At 33.8% G+C, this 19,442-nt stretch overlaps 2 protein-coding genes across 2 annotated transcripts; one reads left to right on the forward strand and one right to left on the reverse strand.

Moving 5' to 3' along the window:
- The first annotated feature begins 708 nt into the window (after positions 1 to 708).
- On the forward strand, positions 709 to 14,550 carry LOC117916232 (DNA (cytosine-5)-methyltransferase CMT3). Its single transcript, XM_034832176.1, has 22 exons — positions 709 to 1,348; positions 1,595 to 1,635; positions 2,737 to 2,839; positions 5,916 to 6,023; positions 6,124 to 6,243; positions 6,357 to 6,456; positions 6,588 to 6,805; positions 6,954 to 7,019; positions 7,113 to 7,376; positions 8,621 to 8,679; positions 8,784 to 8,850; positions 8,948 to 9,277; positions 9,359 to 9,427; positions 9,667 to 9,756; positions 9,836 to 9,923; positions 11,499 to 11,617; positions 11,721 to 11,825; positions 11,911 to 11,954; positions 12,029 to 12,098; positions 12,184 to 12,287; positions 13,704 to 13,896; positions 14,016 to 14,550. Exons 1-21 carry the CDS (start codon positions 791 to 793, stop codon positions 13,870 to 13,872), a joined length of 2,892 nt encoding a protein of 963 aa, XP_034688067.1. The 5' UTR covers positions 709 to 790; the 3' UTR covers positions 13,873 to 13,896; positions 14,016 to 14,550.
- Positions 14,551 to 18,456: 3,906 nt separating this feature from the next.
- LOC117916236 lies at positions 18,457 to 19,166 on the reverse strand. The gene is made up of 2 exons (XM_034832179.1): positions 19,007 to 19,166; positions 18,457 to 18,873 (listed from the first exon to the last, which is right to left on the reverse strand). The coding sequence occupies exons 1-2, from the start codon at positions 19,112 to 19,114 to the stop codon at positions 18,784 to 18,786; spliced, it is 198 nt and encodes a 65-aa protein (XP_034688070.1). The 5' UTR covers positions 19,115 to 19,166; the 3' UTR covers positions 18,457 to 18,783.
- Positions 19,167 to 19,442: the final 276 nt, after the last annotated feature.

Raw genomic sequence — 19,442 nt, forward strand, 5'->3', positions numbered from 1 at the left:
CATTGAAAAGAGAAAAAGATTTTTGAAAATTGTTTCCATTCTGGCTACCCCCATCCTAAAAGAGTCAACATTGTTGAATAAATATAGAGAAAAAGCCTACCCTTACTGTTGGGACGTCATTTATATTTTTTGGCCCTGGTGCCTAGGCTAAAGAGCCAATGCAGCGCCCAGGGTGGCCTCCCCAGGATTCGAACTCGGACCTTAACCCAGGCAGTTGCCCTCCAGGTACCATCTTGGCTGCACAAAAAATACAAATGACGTCCCAACACTTACAAGTTGCTGGTTATATCTCATTCTAGAGGTAAGGCCTGTTTGGTAATATAGTAAATTATGGTAAAATGTTGAATTTGATTTTTCAAAACATTTAGTCCAAATCCTGGTCCGAACATTGGATGTCACAAATTTTGGTATAGGTGAAACAAAACCTAATTTGCTCTCATTATAACCCGAAAACAATGAGTCTCCAAAAGAAAGAAAGAAATAAAGAAAGAAAAAAAGCTCCGGAACCAACTTTTTTTTTTTTCTTGATATTTCATGATAATAGACAAACAAGCCCTAGGTTTCACTGTTAATAGCTACGGAACCAACTCCACTATCAAATCCATTTAATAACTCCCCCAAAATTCCGCTTCCCGCCCAAATTTGGTCTCTTCAAATTTCACCCTCCACTTGCTATATATCCCCCACGTTCTTACATCTTTCTCGCTTTCACTATCTACACTTTCCCTCCTTGTTCTTTCTCGACCTCTTCTGCCGGAACCCTCACTGCTATATCGCCGGCGCCATCGGAATGCCGACCAAGCGCAAGGCTGCGGCCGAGGAGTCTCCAAGCTCCGAGCATCGGACTTCTTCTAGGAAGACTAGGAGAGCAGATCTAGCCGGAGCGCCGGCGCTGAGAGTGTCCCCCAGGACGTGTTCAAAGAAGGGGAAGATGCCCGAGGAATCTCGAAATGTCATGTGCAATGGAAACGGAGACGTAAAGGATGAAGCAGAGTCTCTGAGGTCTAAGCCTGCGGTTTCGTCGAAGCAGGGGAAGCGAGGGGATCTCTCCGGAGATTCAGTCTCCAATGTAGGGACGCCGGAGGACGGGAAATTCCCGGCGAAGGAGTCGGTTAGCTCTGAGAGAGTGAGTTCTTTGAAGAAGGGGAAGAAGCAGGAATCGGGTAATGTGGTGTGTAATGGAGATGGAGAGGTAAAAGTTAAGGCTCAGATTAGCTATGTGAACGGTTCTTTGTCTAAGAGAAAGATGAAAAAAGAGGAGGTGGAGGAAGGTGATTGCCGGTTGGTCGGAGAAGTTATTCTGGATGAGGAAGCTCGCCAACGGTGGCCCGAGCGGTATGAGCCTAAGGTATACCGGAATTGGTTTTGCTCCACGTTTTTGTTTAATTTTACGAGAAAACATAGGCAAATGAAAGGCAGAGTAAGTTTTTAGGGTTTTTTTAATGTCATTTTTGTCAGTTGACGCACAGCAGAGTGCTTTATGTTATCTTCTTCAACCTTCTCAGCATTCCACACCGATTATGGACTTGATTTCTTGTGCTCTTAGGCTCTGTATTCTTTTGATTATTTTGATATTTGTGTTTTGCTTTTTCAGAAGAAGAATACGCAGGCTTCTGGATCGAAAAGCTCCAAAGAGTGAGTCTTTCACTGTGAATATTTTGCTTCTGGGCTAATATTTGTGATATATCCCTTGATTTTTTTATTTATTTGTTATTTATTATTATTATTATTTATTTATTTATTTTTACATAATTGATTTTCTTATATGCATTTATCTTGAACTGTGTTCTGCGGGGAACCTTTAAGAACAGTCCCAAATAGAGAAATTAGACAGACGAGAAACTAAATGAGACGAAAATCCTAACTTGCTCCCTCCATCCTGAAGTCAAGTTGCACTCATTTGGACAGTAAAATCAACAGATTATTGGCGTACGTTTTCCCAAGAAATCAACATTCGAATAAAAAGTTGTGAAAAATTTATTTCCTTGAGCTTCCTTCACAAACCATGACACCCTTTAAAGGCCGCCACTGACACAATAGTCCCTGAACAATGGATAAATTAGGCATTGAAGACACAAAGTCTTGAAATATCAATGCCTTCTAATACTTATTTTTTCCTGTGCAAATGGCAAAGGATTCGGGTGAGATGGCACGGTTGAGCTTTTATTTCATGTGAATGCTAACAGAATAGAATATCATCCATAAAAAAGAAAAAAAATACAAGAAATTTTCACAAATCTTCTAAAAACCAACTGAGTTGCAAGAATGGATGGGAGCAATGCTACAACTCCTTAGATGCTATTAATGAATTGCAATAATGATAAGCTGTATTTCCCTTTCACATTTACTATGCCAAATTGTGATGCTCTTTTGTTCTTCCTAATTTGTTAATTATTAAGGATCTTTGTTTTGGCTTATGTTTACTTCTGAATTTTGGACACTTAAGTTTTGTAAGTGTCAAAACTGGTTTCACTGTCTCATACTAGAACCTTAAAATGAGATTTTATAGAAAAGTTTCCATTCATTGCTCACTGCCAAATTGCATTCTATCCTCTTCGCTAAATCAGCCCTTCCCTCAGAGTATGCTCCAAAAAAGGATGACCTCATCCACATTCCTTCTGTGAAACTTATTAATAGCTTTAGGTTGCCAATGCTTGAATGTGACTACATTGATCCAATAAGCCTCTAGTATTTTCATTGGATCTGTTGAGCTCACTATGCCTGTAATTGGAACAGTAAGGATGATTCAGAGGAGATAGTGAAAGCTCGATGTCATTATAGGCAAGCAGAAATTGATGGACGTGTCATAGTCAACCTAAATGATGATGCTCATGTAAAAGTGAGTTGTTACTGGATGTGCTTTTGGTGCTAAATATTTCTTTCTGCAAGTATACAACATGCTATTACATGATTGTTAATGCTCATATGATGAAAATTATTGAATTGCTCCATGGTATATTAAGCAGTAATTTGATTATTGACAATGAGTTAAAGGGCTTATATAGTGAGTTTGATTTGATTGCTTGGAACCTATGAGCTTATAATTGAGTTTGATTTCAATTATATCTTTGCTTTTATGATTTTGTCTAATTTCTAATTGATGTTTCCTTTTTATCTTTCATTATTATGTTGTATTCAAGTGTCTATACACATTGTCAATATTAATTTTTTTTTTAGCTTAAACCCTATATTACAAAATTTGGACGTGTCAAGAATCTGATATTTGCACTTGATACTTGTATTGAAATCAATGCAATGTAGCCTAGAGCAAAATGATTGAATGTTTCTATTTTTGAATAGTCTAATTTTATATTCAATTATACTAGAAGTTTGCTATCAAGGTGTTTAAGTTGTTGCTTTTATATACAAGAGTTTGTTTTAGGTAAAAGCTTTTGTATTAGAAGTGCCTAACAATGCATAAAGAAGAAGAGGGAAACACAAAAAATATCTTACATACAACAAACCAAATAATAAAATCAAATAATGACAATGAGCTAAAACCTAAATGCACCACAACCTAATTCAAGAATATGTACATTAAAGATTATATAGTTATTTGGTTTGCTATATTGGAATTATCAATTGCGTGATACATAGAAGAAAAACAATTACTACATCTTACTTTGTTCTATTCATTAGAAACCATATTATAGCTGTTCCATAAACTTTACTAGCGTTAAATGCATATTTGCTTTGATAGCATCCACATTAGAACTTTAGGTGGTCATCTCTAGATACGTATGGAGTCAAATTTGTATCTATAAGACTCAAAGGAGTATGTCGCATCAACAAGTTTAATTATTTTTAAAATTTATATAGGATTTTTTGAATTTTTTTTTGGATAAGTAAAAGATAAGAAACTATATTGAAAAGAGATGTTGAAACAATGACTCAAAATATACAAAAAAGATGCACCTCTTTCCCTAATTGGGACAAAAAATAGCTGTCAAAAGCGGAAAAGGAAAAAAGCCACCCTCATCAAGATCCCACTCAATCAATGAAACCAACTAAAGTCAAATGACCATTTTTTTACGAACAATTTCGTCTTTGACCAAAGAAAATAAACAAAAAAACTCTTAAATCTTTGGATGGACAGCACATCATCTTCAAGTGTAATTTTGTTTCTTGCCTTCCAAATTGTCCAAAAATTACATAAGGGGCTTGTTCCCCAAACTTCTCTTTTTTCCCACAAAGGACCCGTCCTAACCCAAGAGTGTTGCCTTAATTGAGGCTAGCAACACCCATTGCACCCTAAAGAGTGAAAAACAATGCCCAAAGAGTCCTTGTCTTGGCGCAATGGAGGATGATGTGATCCATCGATTCCTCATGTATTTGGCAAAGGTAGCATCAATTTGCTAAACACCATCCTCTTTTCTAAAGTTAGTCCAAAGTAAGAGCTTTATCCTAAGTTGCTTCCTACCCAAAAAAACTTACTTTGGGTTGCATAGGATTTCCAAATGACATTCAATGGGAAAAAGATTGAAGGGCTTGATTCTAGGGCTTTGTAGAAAGACTTAACAAAGAACTTTCCACATTTAGTCTTCATCCAAAGCACCCTATCTTCCACATCCCGGTGAACACTTTTCCCATTAAGGCCCAATAAAAACCTATGTACCTCATCCATCTCCCAATCATTGAAGGGTTTAGAGAAATGCAAGCCCCAACTCCCCTTTCTCTCAATGAAACTCCAAACATCTTTCACCTAGGTGTCCTTGGAAGCAGCTAGAGCAAATAGAGTAGGAAAAGCAACATGAAAAGGTGATGCCTCATGCCATCTATCCTTCCAAAATTTCATGCTTTGTCCATTGCCCACCATAAAGGAGAGTTTGCTATTTACAACATGCCACTCCTTTCTAATTGCTTCCCACAACCCCACACCATACCCATCCCTCACTTCCTTGGAACACCAACCCCCTTGCTTCTCCCCATATTTTCCCCTTATCACTTGATTCCAAAATGTCCCTCTCTCATTTGCAAACCTCCAACTTTATTTGCACAAAAATGCTTTATTAAGAGAAGAAAGACACTTCACCCTTAAATCTTTTTTTTTTGTTTAAGCAAACAAACACCCATCTTACAAGACAATTTTTGATCAAGAGCCCCACTTCCTCATAGAAAAATCCCTTTGATTATGCTTTAACCTCAATCTGATCATCCTAGGTAAAGTAAGCACAAACATGAAATAAATGAGCAAACTAACCAAAGTACTCTGAATCAAGTTGATCTTGGATTTTTTGAACTTTTAACTATCGTATTATGTGTATCATTAATAATTTTAAAAAGGACAAGGCACACCAAAGGCTCAGAAATTTCCTAGAGCTAAGGTGCAGCACAATGTGCGCGCTTGGGTGAAGTGAAATGTAATCAAAGATGCATATTAATTTGATAAAATATGATTCAAAATCTAATCTAATCCATGAAAAATTCAAGATTTTAAAAACTTAAAAGAAACATTCAATAAAAAGGTAATGAAATTATATAAATTTTGGTATAGAATTAAAAATTTTCAAGAATTAAAGTGTTTTAAAAGGATAAAGGTTGTAAGGTGCACCTCTTCAATAGGGTGAATGCCTTGGCAAACAAGGTGCTACAACTAAGGAGAGCGTACCCTTTAAAAGTATGGTATTTGAGATATGGTGACCAATTGCCCTAGGATCAATCCAGTTAGCAACTGACACCATAACTTTGAGCTATGTTAATAGTATGTGCCTGAGGAATGTTTTGCTTCTTTGTGGTGCAAAATTCCTTTTTATGATATGTTTGGAAGTTGACTGGTGAGCTAACCTACTATTATGGAGATCTACTTACCTATCACTTTTTTTTCCTCTTTATTTCTTTTTATATATCCTTTTTGATAGGGTTGATTGAGGGATTATTTATGCGATCATTGTGCTGATTTAACTGGTTGTATTTAGGCTGGTGATAATGCAGATCACTATATATGTAAGATTGTGGAACTGTTTGTGGCACTTGATGGGACACCATACTTTACAGCACAATGGTTTTACAGAGCAAGGGATACTGTAAGGAAATTTAGAATTTTTTTTTAACTATTCATTGGTCTAACTATTTGGAGTATTAATGCACTGGTATGATATTAATTTTCTTTTTCCATCTTACCAGGTTATAAAAGATCATGCGAATCTTATTGATAATAAGCGTGTATTCTTTTCAGAGATGAGAGATGATAATCCTTTAGATTGTCTTGTCCAGAAACTCAACATTGCTAGAGTTCCCCATAATGTATGTTTACTAATTTTAATGTCAAAGTACATGTTTGTATTTTTATATAACAAAGTTATAAATATAACAAAATTATTTCTATTAAGTGGATATATTTTTGGTCATTATTGCAGTTAGATTTGGAAGCAAGAAAGTTGGCAATTTCTTCTTGTGACTATTACTATGATATGTTGTACTTGTTGGATTATTCCTCATTCATTAAGTTACCACCAGGTATTTAACTTTTTAAGCAACTGTAACTTGGTAATGGAATATGTGAATCTTGTTTATTTTACTTGCTTTAAAATTTCAAATAAGAGATATTGTTTTAAATTTTTATTCATGTGATTTCTGTTATTTAACAGAGAATAGTAGGGTCAATAGTGAAACACTTTCAACAATTTCAAGTGAAGCTAATATGGATGGATCAACATGTGAGTTGAAGTCAGATTCAGAAGAAGTTTCCCAAGCTCGAGAGCGCTCATTATCAGAGATGACATTACTGGATTTGTACTCTGGATGTGGTGCTATGTCTACTGGTTTATGCCTTGGTGCTAAAATGTCTGGAGTAAATCTTGTTACAGTATGTTATATTTTGCCCTGTTGTTCTTAATTGGTGATATTGATCTTATTTGGATATATGGAGTTGTTTATTAAATTTCACATGTGTCATGGGTTTTATTTTCTTTTTTGGGTTTGTTTTGTTGATGTTCTTTCCTTTGTTTATGTAGAGATGGGCTATCGATATCAATGCTTATGCGTGTGAAAGTGTTAGATTGAACCACCCAGAGACCCAGGTACACATGTAACACTCAGTTGTTTTTTTGCGATCTTATTATGTGATTACATGCATGTTAACAAATTTTGAACTAAATCACTTTGTCAACTAGGTGAGAAATGAATCTGCTGAAGATTTTTTAGCCTTGTTAAGAGAGTGGGAAAAGCTCTGTGTTCGTTTTTCATTGATTGGAAATAAGGATCCAAATGCACATGATCTGGATCCCATTGATGCAAAATCTGATGAAGAAAATGATGATGATGACAATGACAATAGTGAGGATGAAGATGACTTTGAAGTGTTTGAAGTTCAAAAGATAATTGGAATTTGTTATGGTGACCCAAAAGACAAGGGTGATCGTGAATTACATTTTAAGGTATTTGAATTTTGAAACTAACATGAAAATAGTGTAAATTTCTTGTTATGTCAGAAAGTATTAAGTTTTATTAAATTTATTTTTCTACTGCTGAAGAATTGTGTATGCTGTTGAAAGTTGAAAAGATGCTGATTATGCATGCTTTTGCATTTACTTTTTCTACTGCTGAATAATTGTGTATGCTGTTGAAAATTGAAAAGATGCTGATTATGTTATGCTTGTATTTTTGCCTGTTATGTTTCTATTAGGTATTGGCAATGCGACTATGCATTTTAGTTTTCTTGCTTTGTAAATTGTGCATGTAGAACTTATTTTAAAATTTTATATTGTGAATTCTAAATAACCATATTTGAGAGATTGGATACATTAATACATTCAACACAATTATAAATTGTCAAATACAGATGCGTTTAAAATGAAAAATCACATGTATGGAAAGCATTCCCTTGAAAAAGTGTATGTGGATCCTTATTACGAAAGTGACACTTGAGGCCTTCTAATGATAGGAGGTATGGTTTAGAAAATTATTAAGATTAATAATCAAGGAATTGATTTTACATTGAATTGAATTCTATATTGAAGCTTATCAATAGATTTGGAAAGAATTGAAGTTGCTATAACAGTTATATTAAAGATGAAATCATTCATCTTTGTGGAGTTCTATAGAAATTGTTAGAAAAGAGCTTTGAAAGAGGATTTGAAAATAAAATGTCTAAATTTTGAAACATTTCTTAAGTTTTTTAATATATGAGTTTTAAAATATTTTCCTTGGCTTCCAATATATCTATCTATCTATCTATATATATAATAGATGAATGTATAGATAGACATGTAAATAAATTTAATTTGGTTCTTAATTGCATGCTAAAAAGGTTTTTGTCCTATAATTTTTATAATTTTGACAATAGTGTTTGTCAAACCTTTAAAACATTCAACTTTGCATTTATTAATTTGTGAATATGTATAGAGGTAAATAATATTATAACAGCTTATGAGTTGAAGTATCTATATTTTTTCTAATGATTGACCTGTTATTCAGATTATGTTTGCTTTCATGCTTAACATGAGCTAGATTGTGGAGAAAAAATGTAAAAAAGTTGACTCGTGTATACTTTAATATTTATCTTTTGATTATTATCCTCATTTTGTTTTCGTATTTTCTTTTTTCTATGAAGTTATTTATATACGTCTAATTGTGCGTGTCTGTTTTTTTTTTTTTTTTGGGTTTATTTTTGTTCTTTTAGGTTCGTTGGAAAGGTTATGGTCCCAGTGCAGATTCCTGGGAGCCTTTTGAGGGTTTGGGGTATGCAATTGAGTTCAAATTTTTTAATTTTACATTTGCAACCATTTACATATAACTTGCTTATAATGCTTTCATATTTCCTCCTATGAATGTTTCTTTGTTAGTAATTGCTGTGAGAGCATAAAGGATTTTGTTACAGAAGGGTATAAATCAAAGATCCTTCCTTTGGCTGTGAGTTTGTTGCTACTTTTGGTATCTACTTAGTCCATCCTACGATGCTTTTTTACTATGATTCTTAATATGCATTTTTATCTTGTTTATCATTTAGGGTGATGTTGATGTTATCTGTGGAGGTCCTCCATGTCAAGGCATAAGTGGCTTCAATCGTTTTAGAAATAAAGAAAATCCCTTAGAAGATCCAAAAAACAAACAACTTGTTGTTTTCATGGATGTTGTAAATTATCTTAAACCAAGATTTGTTTTAATGGAAAATGTTGTGGACATTGTAAAGTTTGCTGGTGGTTATCTTGGACGATATGCTTTAGGCCGTCTTATTGGAATGAATTACCAAACACGAATGGGAATGATGGCAGCTGGTGCTTATGGTCTGCCCCAATTTCGTATGCGTGTTTTCATGTGGGGTGCACGTTTTGAGGAGGTGAATATTTACTATAGCAGAGTAATAATATTTGGTAGGTATAATTACATATTGATTGGTTTTTTTAAACTCCCTATGCAGGTTTTGCCTCAATATCCATTACCTACGCATGATGTTATTATTAGAGGTGTTATTCCTCTTGAGTTTGAGGTAGGGGTTTGTACTTTATTTTTTAAAGTGTATTTAATTTTTTTTTTAATTCTTTTGATAATATCACTATATGGTTAAAACTAATAATTAGTTTCTCAAAATGCATTTTCTAATTGCCTGACATGTTTTATATTGATGTATTTAAGGGTATTTGTAGTTCAAGACTTGAAGGCAAAGTTTATTCGAAGAATCACATTGATAAATGTAATGCAATTCTAAAATAATTTGTAATCATGCAGATGAATACTGTTGCATATGATGAAGGCCACAAGTTTGATGAACTAGAAACGAAACTTTTGCTTGCAGATGCAATTTCTGACCTTCCTCCCGTATGTAAACTCCACCTACTAGTGTCTTGTAAAGGTTTGATTTGACTTTCCAAGTTTAATTGTATCTTTTTCATTTTAGGTGACAAATGATGAGGCACGAGATGAAATGCCATATGGGAAAGCTCCCCAGACAGAGTTCCAACGTTTCATAAGATTAAGAAAGAATGGTGAGTTTTTTACTTTTTGGAGAAATTATACTAAAAATAATGGATTGTTTATTCCTTTATATTTTGTATGATTTCTTTTCTATTTTTTTAATGCTAAATAAAATGGCATATGTGCAAAAGTTGTGTTTTCCATATCTGATTTGACATAATTCAGTTGCCAATCATCAAAAGTTTGAAGGAAAATGTCTAGGTGAGAACATAATAAGGCTGATATGACATTTCTTAATGTTAAGCTACCAATCTTAACTAAAAGTTTGAACTATTATGTAATAGTAGATCAACAATGGATGCCAAGTTGATATGTGATGAGTTGCCATAATTCTTGTTAGGACCATTTTTGTTTTAGCTTATATGTGGGTGTTAGGGGTGCAACAATGTTACTCTTAAGTTCGGGATGAATCACCCAAATGATGACTCTTAAAATAGGCCTATGAGGTGTAATGTCAAATGTCATAAAAAGTTTGGCTTACCCTCATTAAACACTAATTGATTTTTAGATGAGATGGTTAACTCTTGATTAAAGAGTGGGCTCATTAAGATAGACGAAATAAGTATACAATGAGGTTTAAATTTATGATCTCTACTTTGACATCATATTATGCTCTACTAATTTGATTGAAAAGATTAAGCTATTAAGTAATTGTGGATTAACAAAATATATTAAATTGACTTAAACTAAAGCTCTAATATTATGATAAGAAATATCAATACATTGCAAAAAATTTCTAAAATAAAAGTACAAAGAGGGAAAAAGGCTATGTTTCATTGTTTGATTGTCAATTACTCGGAAACCTAAAAGAAAATTTATGTGCCTTTGATATATTAATATTAAGAGGCAAAATATTTTTAGCTACAATTATTTGTTTGTTTTTTCCAAGGAAGAGTCCCATATGATTGCCCTATATTATTTAGAAGGACCCTGTTGATGTTTCACTCTATGTGGAACAAAATATAAAAAATGAAAAAAAAAAAAAAAGTTTCTCAATTAGTGCAAACAAACAGCTTGGTAAGGCAATCACATCAGGGTGTGGCCATGATTTGGTTAATTATTTTGTATTCTACATTTCTTATAATGAACAATAAGATTGTTATTTTTTTGGTATTTTATTATAGCAATGATTGAAGACTAATATAACACTTAGATATGATTATGATTCCTTAGAGGATGCTCCTGATAATTGTGATAAATGTATTAAAAGTTATTTGATAAAGCAATGAGAAAAGTTGAAGTTTAAAAGAGAGAAAGAGGAAGTAAATTAGACACTATAAACATTGAAAACGATTTATCTGCGTATTACAAATTGGATGGTTGACTAATTAATTTTCATGTGATTAGATTAGCATATTCAGTAACTTTTTTACTTATTTATTTATTGTTATAATTGTTATAGTTTAACTTGAGATTTGCACCTTTTTCAGCTGCACTTGATTAATGCAAAATGATTGCCTTTAACCTTTTAAAACATTGATTAATGCAATTTCTCATTATAATTTTGTTAGATTAGTGACACATTGGAGAGAATATTTTGTGACTGCTGTCTTCTAACCTATGATGATATCTTGTTTCTTTTTTAGAAATGTTGGATACATCACCATCAAAATCCAATCCTTCGGGGCACAAGCTTTATGACCATCGCCCTCTTGAACTAAATGCAGATGACTATCAAAGAGTTTGCCAAATCCCGAAGACCAAGGTTCTTTCTATATATTACTTTTCATGGTTATAGTATGCATGTTTGGTTTTTTTTTTCTTTGTTTTTCCTAATCTTCTGTTTTTTTCATTTCTTCTGGTTATAGGGCGCAAACTTCAGAGATTTACCAGGTGTTCTTGTAGGTGCTGATAACAAAGTAGAATGGGACCCAAATGTTGAGAGGGTATATTTGCCTTCTGGGAAACCTCTGGTAATACACTGATTGGTAAAATTATTTTTTCTGAACCCATTTTATCCACTCTGGCAGCTGCTTATTGTATTGCTTGTAATTGTAGGTTCCTGACTATGCAATGTCTTTTGTTGGTGGGAGTTCATCAAAGTAAGAGGTTCTTGTTTTTGGTTTATTTACTAATTAGTTTACATATTCACCCTGCTGTCAATTTGTGTGTATAGACCTTTTGGCCGTTTGTGGTGGGATGAGACTGTGCCAACTGTAGTTACTAGAGCGGAGCCCCATAATCAGGTTACAATTTTCCTTGATTTATATCGTTTAAGCATATGAAGATGTAGCTCGATAAATATGTGTATATGTTAATACTTATTTGCAGGTAATTTTGCACCCTGAGCAAGATAGGGTGTTATCCATTCGTGAAAATGCTAGGCTGCAAGGTTTCCCGGATTATTACCAACTTCGAGGTCCAGTTAAGGAAAGGTACCTATTTCAATGTATCATATTTCATAATTCATTATTCAAGGAAAAACTACCAGTTTTTATTCTAATATTTTTATGTAGCTATTTCTTAGAGTGTTATGCCTCCTAACTAAACTTTCATCACCAAGGATATTTAATGAATTTGTTCAGAACAGTTGATGTTTCTAACTTGTAAATGATATTTATCAATTTATAACACATTTCATTTTCCTGCTGCCAACTTCAATTTTTGATTATTATGCTAGTTCTTCCATTTCATGTCCGTGTAAGGATAGTAGATGACTAGGGCAGGATCTTCCGTTCTATTCCATTGACTTATAACTCAGCACTGCTGTAAGCTGGGAATCTTAGGGCAGTTTAAATTCATTTGAAGTAATATTTTTTAGTTTACTATGTGTGATCGATAATTTCGGTGTGTATATGATCAGGTCATGATCCTTTGATCAATGTTTTTAAAGACTTATTAATGCTTATGCTTTGAGCCTTGCCTTTCTCTAGTGGTGGTGGGATGTCTTCTTAAGCTTGGGAACTTGGTTAAGCCCCATTGGATGCCCCGTCTTCCTTTATATTTTCAACAGCTGAAATAGTTATTCCCACATTGAGAAAGCACAAAGAAAGTCGTACAAAGCAAATTTCTAATCCTAGGTGATGGTAGTATTGAAGACGAAGCTATAAAATAGAATTGGATTTTAGAAGAAAGAAAGAGCAGTGAAATAAAAACCTGTAGGAAATGACAAATGATTAATTTTATGGTTTATGATTTTGTTATATTGTCCAGTTTTCATGGGACTTCATTGCTGTTGTTATTGTGGTTTTGAAGTTTACATACATCTCGTTAGCTTCTGCTTGGCAAATTGCTTCTAGACCACCCTGAGCATCCAACAACTTTTGCCTGTTATTGATAGTGTCGTGGTAAATATAAACCCATGATTTTAGGTTGATAATGTTGGGTTACCATCTCTATTTAATCCATTTTTCTATACATGCTTATTCTTTAGAAAATATAATTGTATAAGATCATTCTGTCTCCCAACTTTCTTCTGCATCTTTTCTTAGTTTGATATTATTTTTAGGTTTGATGTCAGCTTGAATCCTCAAGAGTTATAGGCTCATTTCGGGCAGTTAACTTTCTTTCTGCTTCTAGCTGTGCCGACCTTGTGAAATCTTAGATGTTTGTGCATTACCATAAAGTCACATTCTTCTTAGTAGTCCAATTTTCCTTGATCAAATTCTTTGTTTGATATATGAAAAATTACTCGGTTTTTGCAATCAAGGTTTGATTTATAGGTTTCACTTCTCTTCTACAAGGCTAATACTAAAACCCTGATGCATTTTTTTTTTGGTTTCTTTCTGTCAAATACATTACTCTAAAGCTATCAGCAAGCTCATCTAGGTCTTGTTAAAATTTTATTCTAGGTATATTCAAGTTGGGAATGCTGTTGCCGTCCCAGTTGCTAGAGCATTGGGGTATGCCTTGGGTTTGGCAGCTCAAGGTTCAGTCAGTGATGGACCTATGTTTATTTTGCCCCCAAAATTCCCTAACATGGAGCGGAATTCTTCATTATCTACAGAAGAGGATGCTTAGATCTTGACATTGAAGAAGTGTGAGGTAAATTCAATTTAATTTTTCTGTGCTTTTTATTATAGAATGTAAAATCCATATCCTATGAAACATTCTATTTTTTCCGAGTATTAACATTTCCTACTTAACTTTTATTCATTTAATAGGGATGCCTCTTTTGGTGGAGCGCCACGATGACACAAAATCAGAGGCTTATGCTTAATTATGCTGGCTGATGAATTTAATGGTTGAGGGATGACACAAAATTGGAGACTGTTGCTTGATTATATGCTGGCTGAGGAATTTAATGGTTGAGGGAGCTACCTAGGTGTTGGCCAAGCGAAATGAAATTTTGTTTGGTTATGTAGCAAGTATTTGAGATAGGTGTTGTTCCCTGTGTCCGTGTTAATTCATTCTTTATCATGCTGTTTCATTTGCATGAAGAAACAAGCAAAGGCCAGAATTTGGATGTGTAACAGTAGAGGCACTTTCTATTTCTGAAATCAATCAAGTACTGGCTCTTAAGTTGGTCTAAATTCTGAAAGATGTTGAATCTAATTCAAGTTCTTATGTTTAGGGTACCAAATATCCTATAAGAACCTACAGCTAGCTGTTCTACTGGCTAGGGCTGTTGAGGTTAAAACTTTTGGGATTGATCATGTTTGACATATGGATAGAGTTTAATTCAAGATTTGAAGGCAACTTCGTAAATTGTAGATTGGAGACAGTCCTAATTGAGCATAAATACCACTTGTGTCTTCAGAAGGTTTGAATTTCCATGAGATAAGGAATATAAGCTGCATTCAATTCCTGCTACGGAGATTAGGGTGTCCTCACCTTTTTCTTTTCTAAGATTTAGAAGGAATATTGATATAAATGTATCTTCAAAGCTTCTTGTATCACCGAGTTTTGGTCTGGAAAGCTGTTTTCAAATCATTCTTGTTTTTAATGACAGATAAAATTGACACAAATGGCATTCTTTGGTAGTTGATAATGGATTGATCATTTTTTTAACATTGTTTGATGACTTCGGGGCCTTGGCTTAGACTAATCGGGTTAGTTAGGCTCGCATGGGTTTTTCCTCTTAGAAGAATAAGTGATATGATATTCATTTCCTTTTGAGGTTAGGGAAGCACTATTAATGGCAAAGTTGATCTTAAATCATTTGTCTTTGGCTAATTTGGATAATGTGGTAAGAAAGAAATAGAAGAATTTTTCAAAACAAGATTTAATAGAAGATATGACAGCTTATATATTTTTATTTCTCCTTTGGGGCCTCTGCTACTAAAGCTTTCAAGAACACTCTCAATGGAAGCAGTATGAAGATCAAAGAGTTAAGATATTAAAGAAAAGGATATGGGTGTAATTTGCAAAATTGAATCGACCATTTAGTGAGGGAACAATTGAATCACACCAAACTTGATTAGGTTGGTTTAGTTCAATTTAGATAATGGTTTGATGTAAGTTAATTTTAGGCTTTAAGTCTAATTTACTTTTAAAACTATTTAAAATCAATTTATATTTGAAATATTAAAAAACTCATCAAACATTATGTAATTATATAACACTAGTTTGGTTTGATTTTTCTAGATTTGGAGACAAGGAAATAAAAAATCGAACCAATAAAGTTGATTTTCAAAATTCTCAAACTGAACAAATATTTATACCGAACTGATATAATCAATTTTGGTTGGTTTGTATAGATTTTTCGATTTTACTTACAGCCCTAAGGGAGAATATTGCTTTGAGTCCATTTTGATAGGGTTCAAATGAACTCGTAATTAGTAATTGAGTGAATATGAACTTGCTAATATCTTGGAGAAGGTTTCTCTTTCTTTGATAAGAGTTCGTAAATTTTAGGATCGATCCCTCATCCTTCAATTATATTTTTTAAATTTATATAAATAGACGTTTGTCTTTTTTATTTATTTATTTATAAAAAATGAAATATTCCCAATGTTGCAACCAAATAGCAATCCTTTTCATCAATACAAAAGCATGAATTCAAATATAACATCTCCTTTCACTTTTACAAGGATTGAGGCAAGGAACTTTTTTTTGTAAGATAAAGATACTTCAAATGTAACCTCATGTTCTTTGATACAAATGTAGTGTTTATTTCTCTTCGTAATGGCTCCTCCCCTTATTTTATGGCATGCAACCATTTGTAATGCCATTAGTTACCTAACGGGTTCTCTAATACCATTTGTAATAACTCCTACCATTTCTATTCGTTTTATGGCATGTCACACTCATACACCATTTGTAATGACTCCTCCCTCATGCATACTCATTATTTACTTGATGATTGGTTACCTGTCATTGTAATGACTCTTCCCTTGTGTATACTCATTATTCTCCGATCTAATACTATTTGTAATAACTCCTCATCTCCTCATGTGTATTCCTCATTTTATGGCATGTGCTACTAAATGATTATCCCTCATAGATATTGACATCATTTTAGTTCCATGGAGACTTATGGCATCTGACACTCACATGATTAGGATATGAACCGTTGGTAAGGGTAGGACATGATATGATATACCTAACCATCAAGCCAAGCTTTGTATTGTTTCTAGTAGTAATCGTAATTGTATTTATTAAATAGCATGGCTTGGGTTAATAATTAAATTCCTAGATCATTGAACTTGGCTTCGGCCTATTAAGGATGACCTAAGCTTGGCTTGAACACACACCAAGAGGTTTGGGCTAGACTTGGCACAACCAGGCCTGTTTACATGCCTAATTCCGTCCTTTCACCCAGTAGAATGAGAAACCAACATAGAGGAAACTAAATAGTTATCATTATTTTAAATCCAATCTCCAAAAGCAAATTTGATTGTGAGTCTTATTACATACACAACCTCGTTGTAATTTACTAATTTCCAATGTTCATGTTACACATGGTTCACACATCATGTTTTCCTAAGTCTTTTATTTTTTGAGACACAACTATTATAGGGGTAGTAAAATGGTATTTAATTAAAGTTGGGACCTAATACGACCCTAATATACCCTATTGTAGATAGATGAACATTTTCATGCATTAAATCGTTGCCTAAGAACATAACATAAAATTTCACGAATTTGTGCTTATTCTTTGTAGATTGAGTGATATCAACCTGATAGCACTCCAAGGTTTCTTTGATCTAGTTTTGCAATTCCCTAGGATAAGAATCAACTTGATTCCTCAATCATGCATTCAAAAGAATACAACAAATTTTGACATTGCTTAGTAAACTGAAGACCCAGTCCTTGCAAATTTTGTGTAATTAACTTTGCCTTTCTAGAAAAGGATTTGAACTCATCCTCACAAAATTGAATTTTATTAGTAGTCCATGTTCTCAGTTTTGGGCATTCCATTACCATTACACATGATTGGCTAATTAGACACCAATGCTCCCACAAATACTTCATCATCGACAGCCAACCAAAGCTATATCCAACCACATTCAATGTTTATTTCTTTGTTCTTTGAGCATAAGGTTTCATGACTTTAACAAAGAATTGTAGAAGATCAGCTGCCTAAGGAATATGATAGAAACAATGTTGTGGTCAGTCCACAACATGGGAAATGTGTTATTGAGGAATATGATATATAAATCGAGAATTAAAAAACAAGCACAAGCTAATGATGTTGAAACAGGATCATGATCTAAGTAAGTGTGCTCCTAACGAAGCAAATATAAATCTAACTTAAATGCCATCAATAACTTGATTACTATAACTAAAAGGGTAAGCAGATATAAACATAACCCAAGTTTTTAAACCCAGTGAACTATTCAAATCCGATAAAACTAACCAAGCAAAAGGAACCAACAATTATTCATATCTTAGAGTAGCTGTGGCTTTGCTTAAATGACACGATAATTTCCTTATTAGAGAACTAATTAACATTGCATCAAAGGCAGCTAGCAAAAAAGGACATTGCAGGAACTGTACAAGGAGCATTGAAGCTTCAAAAGAAGGAACTACAAGTTGCATGAAATAGATCATGACACTGACTCAAACTATGTATGAAATCTATGGCAGACAAATTTACAACTCTTAGAGGACCCTGCAACAAAGTGAAAGGAGGCCCCCCTGTGATTCTTTGAAAGCCTACAATTTCCCGCTTCTTAGAGAAGCTACCCCACATACCTAATTATTGTCCTTGCTAATAAAGTTATCATCTCAACCAGAAAATGTCTCCTTCAGAGAAGGCTGCAACACCCATCACTCTCCAAAGAAGAGAGGATAACAAAGATCACAAGCCGTTCACACACTGACAATCAGCATTTCAATTTTGTTTTCCTTTCAACTAATTGGAATTAAGAATGGAAGGTCTGAATTTCAGTAGATTATACTATTGTCTGTTAATACCCTGTTCGTGAGAATCTGTAACCTAAAAACAGCCAAAATTGCAGCTGCAACATAACTTAAACAAGCAAACAAATGAAACATAAAATCCGAATGCCCAAACAACATGAACCCTTCAAAAACTAGCCGGCAAAGGACATGGAAAAGGGAAAACCAAATCAAACAATAAACCAGGCACATTGAACGAATTGAAAGGGAAATTGGGCACATTCTATGTAAAACCCTGAGACTGGTTATGAACCCTAATTGGATTCAAGAACATTGTTTTCTCATTTAAGCCCCCATCTACAGCTAATCAGCATCAATCCAAGAGCTGTTGTTGGCAAGCGTGATTCAGAGTCAAAACCCTTAAGCCTAGAGCTTATAGACAATGGTAATTCAAAACCAAACTCTCTCGCCAATCTAGAAGAATCTGGAGCACAGTCATCTAAATAAAAATTCACAACTTGGCATCGAAAAAAAGAAGATAAAAAATAACTCCTCATAAAATGGGAAAATAGTAGTAATGAAATTCATTGTTCCAGGAAAAAAAAAAAAAAACCAAATTTAATGAAGAAGAAGGAGCATTCAAACTCATTGGGATGTGGGTTTTGGTGGGGGAACTGGAAACGAAGGCAATCGAAGCACAGCTTCCTCAGTCTCAATTGGGTCTGATCTCAAAATCTACAAAATCCCAAAACAACAAGTATTAGAGAGAGATTTCTCAATTGGGTCTAGTCTCTTTATCCAAAAAAAAATCCATTCAAAACAAAGAAAAAAGAAAAGAAAAACAAAGAACAAGTAGGAGGGAGTATACAGGGTCTTGGAGGAGGGGCTTGGTGTCATCTTTAGCTGGCGTGAAGGGGGGTTTCTTCTTCTGCTGCTCTCTGTTTGCTTGGCTCTCACCGCCATTGTTGCCCTTCATTTATCTCTCTTTTTCTCTCTCCGTTCACCCCTCGCACTCTTTGAGCAAGTAATTTCAATCGAAGCTTTATATATATTAAACCCCAAAAAAACAAAAGAAAAAAAAAAGGTAAATTTAGTGAGCAAAGAGGACCCTTCAAGAAACTTTTATAATCTTTTTGAAAAATTGTGCAATGATAAAAGTTTGAAAACAAATTTGTATAATTATTTCCTATTAAAATAAATCTATATATCTTTTGTTATTAAGACTTGATTTGAGATTTTTTTTTTTGTTTTTATATGTATGAATATTACTAAGTTTTCATTGGATAGAAAAAAAATTCACGATA

Source organism: Vitis riparia, chromosome 6 (assembly GCF_004353265.1).
Source record: "Vitis riparia cultivar Riparia Gloire de Montpellier isolate 1030 chromosome 6, EGFV_Vit.rip_1.0, whole genome shotgun sequence".
NCBI lineage: Eukaryota > Viridiplantae > Streptophyta > Magnoliopsida > Vitales > Vitaceae > Vitis > Vitis riparia.

What these genes read in the sequence shown, in the direction of transcription:
- LOC117916232 (XM_034832176.1), top strand. Translation starts at nt 791, where the DNA reads ATGCCGACCAAGCGCAAGGCTGCGGCCGAGGAGTCTCCAAGCTCCGAG. An exon ending in CATAAGATTAAGAAAGAATG is followed by an intron (nt 9,924 to 11,498) that starts GTGAGTTTTTTA and finishes TTTCTTTTTTAG; the next exon opens with AAATGTTGGATACATCACCA. An exon ending in GTTGGTGGGAGTTCATCAAA is followed by an intron (nt 11,955 to 12,028) that starts GTAAGAGGTTCT and finishes TTGTGTGTATAG; the next exon opens with ACCTTTTGGCCGTTTGTGGT.
- LOC117916236 (XM_034832179.1), bottom strand. Translation starts at nt 19,114, where the DNA reads ATGAAGGGCAACAATGGCGGTGAGAGCCAAGCAAACAGAGAGCAGCAG. An exon ending in AGCCCCTCCTCCAAGACCCT is followed by an intron (nt 18,874 to 19,006) that starts GTATACTCCCTC and finishes GGGATTTTGTAG; the next exon opens with ATTTTGAGATCAGACCCAAT.